Source organism: Anas acuta, chromosome 3, assembly GCF_963932015.1.
Source record: "Anas acuta chromosome 3, bAnaAcu1.1, whole genome shotgun sequence".
NCBI classification, from domain to species: domain Eukaryota; kingdom Metazoa; phylum Chordata; class Aves; order Anseriformes; family Anatidae; genus Anas; species Anas acuta.
In genome coordinates this window covers 108,402,406-108,413,911 of record NC_088981.1, presented here as the reverse complement: position 1 = coordinate 108,413,911, position 11,506 = coordinate 108,402,406, and the positions used below count along the sequence as shown (strand labels likewise).

Sequence of the window (11,506 nt, the reverse complement as noted above, 5' to 3'; positions counted from 1 at the left end):
ACTTGAACCTGGGCACATGAGCAGTGCTTACCGGAAAATCACCAGAGGAGGATTTTTTTGTACCCTCTTTTCAGGTGGAGTGCAGTTTTTATGACTACATTGAGGGCACTGCTGATGCTCCTGCTCCTCCAGGGCCCAGAGCTCTTGGGCAGAGGGGACCAACGTGGTGTCACAGCACGACCTGCACACACGGCAGCTACAGAGCTCTGCCTGCCGCCCCGTTTGTTACGTGCTGTGGTAATGAGCAGCAAGGATGCGCTGCCTCTCCCTGCCACTTCTATTAAAAATATCTGATGAAGGAAAGAGAAACTCTGATTTGCATGAGAAGGGGTTGAAATAAGTAAGCAATCATTTTGAAAAATGAGTGTACGCACATACAAGCACCCACGCATGTAGTTAAACCTCCCATCCAAGGAGAGAGGTTGATGCTGATTGTTTATGTTCATGCAGCAAAAAATTGTACGGAATTATTCTTCTTGGATGAAAAACAGAAACAACCACGTCAACTCACTTCATTTTAATGTCCATTTTATTGTAATCATCTTGCCATTCTCTGAGCTTTCATCCTCTTGTTTTGGCATTATAAGCACCTGTGCTTGTAAACCCTAGGTGTCATAAATAAAAAGAACACTTCATTACAATAATATCTACAGAAAATGAAGTTGGTGAAAAATGTGATACTTGCAGCTTTTCAGCTCCCCTACATCTATATACAAAGCAGGAATATGTAAAGGCTGCTTATCCAAAGTGCTCAGTCTATCTGGGTTCTTTATTATTATTCATATGTCACTGATGCACAGAAAGGATGGGTTAAGTGGTAAGATGCTCGACTGGACTTTGGGAGAAACAGCCATATTTTCCACACATGTCCCGTGTGACTTTGACCAAGGTGTAATCCATCCTTTGATCTGCTCACCTCCTGTAGTGTACTACACATCCGCAACATCAAACAGGGGCAATAACTCCCGTTCCACGAGAACTGTGTGAACAAGACCAAGGCTGATTTTACTTAGGTATGCAACTATAAGTGGTCAAAGCCACAAATATTGTGCACGTCAAACCTTAAACTTCCCACTTTTTGCATATGGACTGTAGATCTTCACGAAAGAACAGCCCTATGTGGTAGGCTCTATAAATAAGTCAAAGAAACGGAGATTGTTTCCGAAAAAACAATAACTGCCAGAATCCATTTTCTGTTGCATTTCTGTAGCTGCTGGTATCTGAGGAGCAGGAGGGGTGGCGTTGCAGAACGAGATCGTAATCAGATACACAGCTCTGGGATGGGCTGGAGGAGGCCTGGAGGATCAAGTGACCCTGTGCCAGGAACGCAGCGCTCGGTACGGGTCTGCAGAGCAAACGCTGACAGAAAGTTGACCTGAGTAACATTTGTAATATTGAGACACAATGAGACATTTTAGGGACTAACACCTAGATCTTTTTAGTCTATGACAGGACAGCCCCACACAAAAACAGCATGGGCAAACGGAAAGAAAACAGCATATCACGTTCCTCTTGCCCCTAGAGCAAGAGGAAAAGGGTTGAGACTCAGGATAATGGGAAACTACCGTGACTGCAGTGTGTGAAAAGTGGGTTAGAATTTGAGAAGCTCTGGTGTCACAGTGGGCAGAGCTAGGTGGAAATAATTAAAGGCATTGCCAGGAATGGCTCAGGCTCACAGCCTGCTGTAGGAATAATATTTCACTGTCAGTCTTCTGTTGCCTGGTGCCTTGAAATGTAAGAGCTAAGATTTAGATCTGCTGAGGATGGTCAGCTCTTCTCTGGGTGGAAAACTAAAAAATGTATTCCTTTGGAATCTGAATGTAATCTGTCCAAGGAGAGATGAAAATGAGAAAAACGTGTGCTCAAAATGTTAAGGAAATGTGAGGAGCCATGGGTCTAGACCCTCTCAACTAAAGATTTTGGTGACACATTAATTCTGTTCATTCTCCCTCGCAGAAGACTAATTCCTAAGCCTTGAAAACCACGGTGCTGGAATAAAGCAGGAGGGCCAGGCAGCCATACGCCAGGAGGACACTATCTCAGTTCGCATCCCTGGCTGTCGGAGCGACTTCCAGGAACAACTGGAGATGCAAAGTGACTCGCTGCAAGAAGCGGGGGTGGCACTTGAAGCGCACCAGGGGGAAGTAAAGAATGACGCCGCTGAACATGAACAGAACGATGTAGAGGAACTCGATCTGGGGTTGGTCGATGATGGGAGCCAACACCAGGTACACGGCCGCCATCAGCACAATTATGGGGATGATAATCGGGACCTGTGAAAGCAAAACATCAGAGTAAAGACTCATGTAATCCTTGTGGGTCTGGACAACCCTAAAACTTGTGCAGAAGGCTTTTAGCTGAAATTCTGCTGCAGCCTGAGGTATTACCCAGAAATCCCAATTAATCCAGGCATCCTGTTTCCCAGCCCACTCCATTCTAAGCTTCTGGCAGGCCTGCAAGAGCTACGCCACCACCACGTACCCCAACCCCTTGACTTCCCTGACCTCCCAGACTCAAAGATGCAAACAGCACACAAAACATTACTGCAGAAACAGAACTTCATCTGCTTGAAGCCCATTCAGCCAACAGGTTGGGTCCTCACCCAGTGTCCTAGTCGCAGGACAGAGCCACAGGAACAAGTGACAGGAAGGCCTAACAGAGCACTGCTCTTCTTCATGCTAAGCCCTGCAGGACACTCGCTATTTCTTCGCACAGCCTGGCAGTGTCACCCTGTCATCTGTCACCTGGAGGAACCCCATGAAAATGAGGGTACTCATTCTGCTTGTCTCAGGGAAAAGCCACTGTCCCACCCTCACAGTCTCTTGAGCCCCCTGTTCTCCCTGGTCACTAACAAGGCCTTGCAACTCAACTCGCTCACGGCACCAGAGATAAAGCAGGTAACTCCTGATTTCCTTCCACTAAGCTGGTTTGTGGGGGGCAAACCCGTCCCCTGGCCATGGCAAAGGACTTGGGGCATTCTGGCTGAGTTTTCTCTCTTTGGCCAGGCTCTCACACCTGGGCTACCCTCTGAGGAGTGTCACTGTGCTCTCGGAGCGTAACCAGGTGGTTGTGTTGCTGATCAGAATCATCCTAAATTTTTCTCTTAAGTCTTGAAGGAAGAAATAGAATACGGTAGATATATTTACCATAGTAAGGGGTCATTATTAGCGTATCGAGAGAGAATTCACACTTGACTTATGGCTGCACACTCACACTATCTCACCCTCTGTAGACTTTTCTGAGACAAAATGTGAAATTAAAAAAGGAAGGACAACCACACTAAATCCATAGACAACTAACCCCAGTGCTCTTCCTTTCCTCATAATGCTGTCTCATTCATTCGAACAATCAAGGAAAAGGGTTGTGGGGGGTCCATGTTATTATTTCACCTTATAAGATCTGGGCAGTTCTGGTTTCTTGATTTTTAAATATAGGAGGCCGGAAATGGTCATGCCATAGAAAAACCATGCTATAAAACTGGAAAAAAAAAAAAAATTGGGGTGAGATCGTACAGCAGTGTCAGTCCTGCCTTGCATACCCCAAATGTACATATCTCCAATTAAACAGGAGAATATTGATATAAATGTAGTAGTCCTTGCATTCATTTCCTTTCCAGCACAAACAATGAGAACTTTAGAATGACCCGAATGTTGCAGATTCATTTCAATATGAGGATGAATCACACCCAGTTAAGTCTGTAGTGACTGAAGCATTAATGCATTGCAGAGATGCTGGGTCTTAAGCTCTTTTCCCTGCTTCCCTCCCCAATATGAGTCAGAAAGCAGTAGTTCAGGTTGAAAAAAAAAATAAGAAGAAACAAATAAGCTTCCAAAACAATGCCAAGAACCAGGGGCACAAGGGGATGCAAACAGAAGCGCTGTGCTTACCTGAAAAAGTTCACGATGCTGGTGAAGTTTCCTGACATTACCATTACCAGAGACATAGCGGATGTAAACAGCAGGGCAGGGGAGGGCGTGAGGCACCGCACGTGGGCCATGGACAGGATTTCTGGCTGCAAGCCGAAGCACAACAGCGTGTGGTCACCTCACGTTCGCGCAGACACGCACCCATCCCCTCGGCAGCTGGGGGCAGTTCTGCCTGCAGCCAGACCCTCTCTTAATCATCAGGCGAGCACTGTGATATAAAAGCCATTCAGCTGCAAGGAATGTAAACACGGAGCCCCCCGCAAGGATATTTTTATCATGTCTCGCTGATTTCCTATCAGATTGGCTTTGGTTCAGGCAAACATGATGAGCATGGCCCCGCTCTTCTGCCCTCTGTCACCTTGCTCTGGGACTTCTCCTGGGCTGACTGGAAAACGAGACAACTATTCCCAATATATGCATGCAGCCAACCATAAAGCAAACCAGGATTTGCTCAAGAACACAGAGAGGATCACTAGCCTCTTAATTTCTTGGCTCATTGGGAAAGTTTAATGGAAAGGTTTCTTGTTTTATTTTCATTTTCAACCAAAATATCATCCAAGTACTTCTCCTAAAGCTCAGAGAAATGGGGCAAGGGGGATGGTTGGTTGGTATGGTCACATTCATATCCACAATTTTGTGGACTGCCTGGCACAGAGCTTGCCACGGTGCAGCAGACACTGTCACCAGTAAGAGAAGCCACCACCCCAGTCATTTATAGATGTAAAAGATAAATAAACCACTGAAGAGCTATTGTTCTACCAGTTGAATGTATGTGGTGTTTTCCTTTCTGATTTAGTGCCACAAGAAGATAGAGTTCCTCAAAGCAAACCAGACCCCTGTTATGGGGTCCTTACCATATGGCCTTCCCTCGCAGCAATGTAGCACACGCGGCCTCCGCTAAAGAACGTGCCATTCGATGAGCCAAACGTAGACAGTGCCACCGACAGGGAGATGAGCCATGCCCAGCTGCCCAGGACTTTGTCCCTGAGGTGGGAAAGAATTCACATCATAACATCCAGCATATAGGTGGACCGGTTGCACACCCTAGAACAAGACAGGTTTCTTCTCTCTGTTATTTTCACTGAAAGTTTTCATGTATTTATTTGTTTTTTCCCAAAGCCTTTCTAGTGATTTAAAGTCTTCTCTCCATTCCTGTAATATTTAGTTGTTAGTCTCATCCAGAAGCGGCAGCTTTGCTTCCTGCCTGGTGTAGATACATTTCAATGGTGCACAAAGCTGTCACGACACACAAAACGCTTTGTGTGTACACATGCTGTGGTGTGAATCCTGGAGATGCTGCTTGTAGCACCAACAATATTAAAATGGAAAATGCAGAAAGACCATTGCCACCAGAGCTGACAAAATATCCTGCATTATAACCCCTTCCCCAACAGGCATAAGAATTTAACCCTCTAATCTCACCTGCACTTATTTCTGTTCTGTGGACTAGGTTAGAACCAAAGCAATAGTTTAAATTTCAGAAGTTTGGTTTTAGAACATGCTCAGACATTTGCACTTTGCTTTCTTCAGAACAGAAGAAGTAGCAGGGCTACAAATATTTCGAGGACATATAATTTTCTCACCTAGAAGTGAAGCCTGTCTTTAGGAATGAAACAGCATGAAGAATATTAATTGAGTAATAAGTGCTGGTGGTTTGGGGTAATTATCACATACATGAACAAACACACAAACACAGTCTTCATCAAATTGGCAAAAATCCAAAGTTTGAAAGTGTTTTTCTTTTTTTTTTCTTTTTTTTTAGGACAGATTTCCATCCGAATTGTGTGACTTTAAGCCTTATGTAGCAGTTTTTAGTATCACCAATCCCAAATGTTCAAAAATCAAGAGCTGGGCTTTCCAACATTATGGCAGCAGCTTATGTACCATAATAATTTCAAAAATGTAGTATGTAAATTTAATATCTGGGTTATGGGCCATTGGGATTCAAGTTATTAAGCTACTTGTCATAGACAGAACTAAAAATTTCCTTTTTTTAAAATGATGAAATGATGAAATCTGGGCATTTCACATGATCACAAGACTCCATAACCTCAAGATCTCAGGGGAAAACAACTTATATCACAAAAATGGTAATAAAATATTTAGCAATTGGGTATTTTGCACTTCTGAGATTAGTGTTGTGCTGCTTGGGCTCTCAAAATGAACTACGGGGGCTGCCATGAATAACTGTACACTTTGTATAACATATAATATATATATACACACACATTTAACATATATGTGTGTTATATATATATTATATGTTATATGTGTATACATATACAGATATATATATGTATAACATATTTTTAATATATATATATATATATTGAGATCTACACTTCTGTTAAACCACTGGCACCAAAGACATGTTGGGGAGAGTTTTGTGAGCCCATTTTCTGCCTGCACTTCTCATCTCTAAACAGTGTTTCTACCTAGCAATTTCCTTACTATATGGAGAGTAAATGTATTTAAATGTGAAGTGCCCTCCTCTGGCTTCTTTATGCTCCTCTCTTTCCTTAATGGCCTGAAGAGCTGCATCTCTTGCTCATGAACCACAAATATTGCACCCTCCTCAGCCAGTGGCTATCCACCTGTCCTCCAGGCTTCGAAGTGCCCAGCTTTCCAGTTGCTAGTTCAAAGTTTCTTCCTGAATTGTGCTCTTGGGGTGAAAAGGTTAATCAGGCAGGAAAACAGAGGCGTTAAAAAGGAGGAAGCTCACAAGTAAGTTGTTAATCAGGAATGATGGGAAAGGAAGTGCAGAGAAAGTTCATGACACTGCAGCTTAGTAAGGCTTTGTAACCTGTTCAAACAAAGCACTAGGCCTTTAAAAGCTCCTGTTTATAATGACATGAAAGGCTATTAGAGAACACAAGAGCTCGCTCAGATCTTCAAACTGGAGATCTTGCGAAATGCAAACAGCAGCAGAGCCACTGCCGACTTTTTAGGAAGAGGACGAGCAGCGACATAATCCCTGGATATAATGTGTCGTTGCTTCTGCAAGACTCATTTTCAGATATCATAGATTCTATGTCTTTGGAAAGATTTAGACTGGGTTTGGATATTCTGGTGGCAATATCAGTTGGTTCAAAGTCACTGGTGCCTACATTTCTCATGACAGTCCTTTCTATCTTATCCTAAAATCCTTGTTGCACACAGAGCCTATTCTACGTCACTAAACACTTCAGGTTGATGGAAGGTACAAACAGTTTGTAAGCAAATTTGGAAATTGAACCGATACACTCTGGTCTGGTCTAATTTCCGCGTGAAGAGTGGAGAGGATTAACCCAGCTGGCTTTTGTCTCTCTCCCAAACCGCTGCTGCTCCTTTGGTGGGGCAGCACATTGCTCTCTCCACTCTTATGGAAATGCTTAAATTGAGGGACATTTCCCAGTCCCCAGGCCTGGATATTCACTTGTACTGAGCCTACATGGCAAGGGTTTGATAGCAGGGGGCAGCAGGGGTGCCCTCTGTGAGCAGAGCCCAGCAGCTGCCCCATGTCAGATCAGAGCCAGCTCCTGCCAGCTCCAAAGAGGACCTGATGGTGGCCAGAGCCAAGCCAGTGAGCGATGCTGGGTGAGCCTTTGGGAGAAGAGATGAAGGAAAGAGAGGGGAAAAAAATAAAAATAAAAATGTTGTGCAACTGCAACTGGTAGAGAGGGGTGTGAAAATGGGAGAGACCCAGCCCTGCAGCCCCCAAGGTCAGTGCAGCAGGAGGGCAGGAGGTGCTCCAGGCACACAGCAGAAGTCCCCCTGCAGCCCATGGGTCCCACATGGAGCAGATCTCCACGCTGCAGCCCCCCCATGGGTGGAGGAGCCTCCGGTGGAGCAGGTGGACGTGGCCTGGAGGAGGCTGCAGCCCATGGAGAGCCCCCGCAGGAGCAGGCCCCGGGCCGGAGCTGCAGCCCGTGGAGAGGAGGCCATGGTGAAAGAGGTCTTCTGGTAGGAGCTGCTGCCTGTGGGGGTCCTGTGTTGGAGCAATTTGCTCCTGAAGGACTGCACCCAATGGTATAGAACCATCTTGGGAGCAGTTCTTGAAGAGCTGCTGCCTGTGGGCAGCTCCTACAGGCTCAGTTCGGGAAGGACGGCATCCCATGGGAGGGACCCCATGTGGGGCAGGGGCAGAGAGGAACTGTGAAGGCACGATGGAGGCAAAGTGTTGATCACAGCCCCCATTCCTCATTCCTCTGCGCTACTCAGAAGGTAGTTTTGAGGGAAAGGTTGTTTTAGTTTGCGTTCAGTTTCTCAGTGCTCTAGTCTGTTAGTAATAGACAATAAATTATATCAGTCTCCCTATGCTGAGTCTGTTTTGCCTGTGATCTCCCTGTCCTTATCTCAACCCTTGAGCCCTTTCCATCGTATTTTCTCCTGTTCCTTTAAGTAAGGGGAGTGAGAGAGCAGTGTGGTGGAGCTTGGCTGCCCATCAGGGTGAAACCTCCGTAATCCCCTTACTGCATCCTCATTGTTTTCAGGGAGATGCTCCTGGTGTGCTCTTCACCCTTTCTTTATAGCCACTCTCCATGGAGAAAAGCATGGGCTGGAGGACAGCCACAGTTTCCCAGTGTAAATGAGCGGGGATGGGGAGCAAGGAGTGCTCTGCAGAACATCACGTCTTGGCAGACCTCAGAGACCATGGGCCCGATGGGGCTGGTCAGCTTGGTCTTTGGTCAGGGAAGGCTACCTGCTGCTCTGAAAGCAACAGGGAGCTGCATGTCAGCATGCTTCCTTGTCTGCTTCCATGCCCACTGGGAACAGCGCCTACATCTCCTGCAACTCAGGGGAAAACCTGTGTTTTGTTAGATGGCTTTGGCTGCTTTGTTACCAGAAGCAGAGCTCACCCCCAAGTGACAGCCACAGCTCCCGAGGTCAGCAGTTCTGTTGGAGTCATGGCTGCAAAGTAACTCACGTTCACCAGCAAGTACAGGCAGGTAACCAGGGGAATAGCAATCATCACGGCTCTGGGAAGGGTCACCTGGAAAAGGGACCACAACTATGTTACAAGAAGCTTCTTGGTTGTTTTAACATTGATTTATTTGTTGGTGGTGTGTTATGGCTCTTGGTGTGATACATCTTCCCTTGAACATCCCACTGAAATGGGTGACATATCGGTGTGTTTTCCATCATATTTAACAACTCTAAGGTCTAAATCAAAGCTGGGCAGTACAAGGGAAATTTGCTCTAGGAAGGAATTATATTTTTCTTAATGATAGGATACTACCGTGGAGCTCCACAGACCATTTTAAGGCTCACAAAAATCAGCAAACACTGCTTTATGCAGGTGAAAGCACTGGAAAAGAACACCCATAAGGTGATCACAAAGCAACTTTCTATGTCTAAAAACCTGAAATATCAATTTTTGCATTCCCTGTTCTCACTGTAGGACAAGATATGGCGATTCCTTGTGCCGTGGCTTCCACCTTGCCAAGGTCTCAGTATCAGTGCACACAGTCCTCTGGGAGACAGCGCCGCATGACTCTGGGATCTTTGTTGCCATTTAGATTAATATTCAACTGCATATTTTCATGTAATCTGTAATATCATGTGCTCTGCACAAGCACAGTCTATACCCGCTGCACTCACACAGCTCTTTCTAAAAGAGGGTCGATACTGCTGTAGTGTCTGATCTGTGATCTCCATGGCACAGAGAGGGCTGCTGTGAAATGCGAGTGAGCTACTTCAGCGCCTATACCATGGACAGAACAATGCCCAAAAAGCAGATATTGCTTGACTTTCTGTAAAGTTCCCTCCAAGCAATGAGGAGTAAGAAGTGGGTTTTGAACTACACATTATAGATCAAATATTTTTCAGAGTACTTGGTGTTAAGAAACCTTTGTGAATTTTAGCAGAAGAGAGGCTGCAGTGCTTTTTTGCATAAGTTTGGGTGTCCGGAGTGCTATTCTCTGAACTCTAAGACAAAAGCTCATCCCCAAGACATTCAACTGCCTATAAGCTTTTTTTCCCAGCTAGTGAGGCAATGATTTCTTGTGGGTAGGATGTTAAATTGCTTAACGACCTATTTTTACTCTCCCTGTAACCTTTCCAAACACATCCATAGGTGTCCTGCCCCAGAACAACAACAACAACACCACACAGGAGGGAAGCTCAGCAGCCTTTCCTCCAGCTCTAATCCCTCGATTACCCCTCTTAACATGCTAATAGGCAGCAACAAACATAGCAGCAGCAGCACGAAGCAATAAAAAACACAGCTCACTCACCTCAGGCTTCTTCAGTTCCTCTGTTACGTAGTTCAGGTTGTTCCAGCCATCGTAGGACCAGAGCCCCTGATAAAACGCCACCCCGACCGTCCCGATCCCCGCGGTCGTGTTTTGAAAAGCGTTCTGAAAACTCTGAGTTTGTCCCTTGGCCAGCAGCACCATCCCGCCCGCCACGATCACTAGCAAAGCCAGGAGTTTGGCAGCCGTAAAAACGTTCATGATAGACGTCGCCAGCCTCACGTTGAGGCAGTTGATGATAGCTAAAACCAGGATGCAGGCGGCAGCTGCACATTTGACGACAGCCTGTGGAGACGAGCAGCCTGGGTAGAAGGGCGCAACGGCGTACTCAGCGAAGCTCAGGCAGACAGCTGCCAGCCCAGCTGGCCTCACCAGGATGACAGAAGTGTAGGCGAAGAGGAAAGCAGGAAAAGAGCCGAAAATCCTCAGGATGTAAATATATTCGCCTCCAGACTCTTTAATTATGGTTCCCAGCTCAGCGTAAGACAAGGCCCCGAACGTGGCCAGGACACCGCAGGCTGCCCAAATAAGCAGGCTGCTGGCAGGGCTCCCCATGTGATGTAGCACCCACTCGGGGGACATAAAGATCCCCGAGCCTATCATGGTGCCCGCAATTAATGACACCCCGCTAATTAGGCCGACCTCTTGCTTCAGTCTTAATTTCTCCCTTCCTTCACTCAGATCTGCGGGTGAAGGAGGTGGATCTGTTGTCTTCCTTTTCCTCATTATGGACTTGTTGGGAGATGTTTCCTCAGAGAAAGCGTGGAACAAGACTGAGTTGTTTGAATAAGAACCACCTCAGGCTTTTAGGGTTAGGTTAATAATTACAAGAGTCACACAGAACGCTGCCAAGAAATACAAACTCTCTTTACCTGTTTTGCATTCTTTCATTACCCATCTTATCTCGCTACTTTATAATGGTTCAGATGCGGCCAAGTCTGATGATCTTTGGTTGTCATTACAAGCAATGGGAACGGAGAGCATTCGGCACCACCTCAGGATGATGTAGCACCTCACTGGACTGTGTCCCTTATTGCCCCTCCTTTAAATCATGCTTCAAATGCCACCTGAAGCAAAATATAAGATAAGCAAAATCCCGTTGCAAATCTGTACTTTATTCTTTGTTTCAAAGTCAATGCCCAAGCACCTCCTTCAGTGCTGAATCATATTTTCATTCCCCGCTATAGCGTGACCCTAACAAGCCTGCCACCCAGCACGCTGTGGCTCTGCTCAATGAGCAACCTTTCCAATGTCCTCATCAAAGACACAAAGTGTTCTGCTAAAACCAGTCCAGACACTGCTTTCTTGCAGAGTAGTTGGGGCAGTTCTGGCTTTTCCACATTTTAG

General features: G+C 45.9%; 1 protein-coding gene across 1 annotated transcript; it reads right to left on the bottom strand.

Annotated features, from left to right (window-relative positions):
* Nucleotides 1–511: 511 nt before the first annotated feature.
* On the bottom strand, nt 512–10,949 carry LOC137854814 (b(0,+)-type amino acid transporter 1-like). The gene is made up of 6 exons (XM_068678699.1): nt 10,142–10,949; nt 8,765–8,898; nt 4,781–4,910; nt 3,888–4,012; nt 3,390–3,477; nt 512–2,273 (listed from the first exon to the last, which is right to left on the bottom strand). The coding sequence occupies exons 1-6, from the start codon at nt 10,883–10,885 to the stop codon at nt 2,040–2,042; spliced, it is 1,455 nt and encodes a 484-aa protein (XP_068534800.1). The 5' UTR covers nt 10,886–10,949; the 3' UTR covers nt 512–2,039.
* Between the last annotated feature and the right edge of the window lie 557 nt (nt 10,950–11,506).

Excerpts from the sequence above, each read along its gene's own strand:
- LOC137854814 (XM_068678699.1), bottom strand. The coding sequence starts at position 10,885 with ATGAGGAAAAGGAAGACAACAGATCCACCTCCTTCACCCGCAGATCTG. Across the intron at positions 4,013-4,780 it reads CTGCGAGGGAAGGCCATATG|CCAGAAATCCTGTCCATGGC; the intron begins GTAAGGACCCCA and ends TTCGGCTTGCAG. Across the intron at positions 2,274-3,389 it reads AACTGCCCAGATCTTATAAG|GTCCCGATTATCATCCCCAT; the intron begins GTGAAATAATAA and ends TTGCTTTCACAG.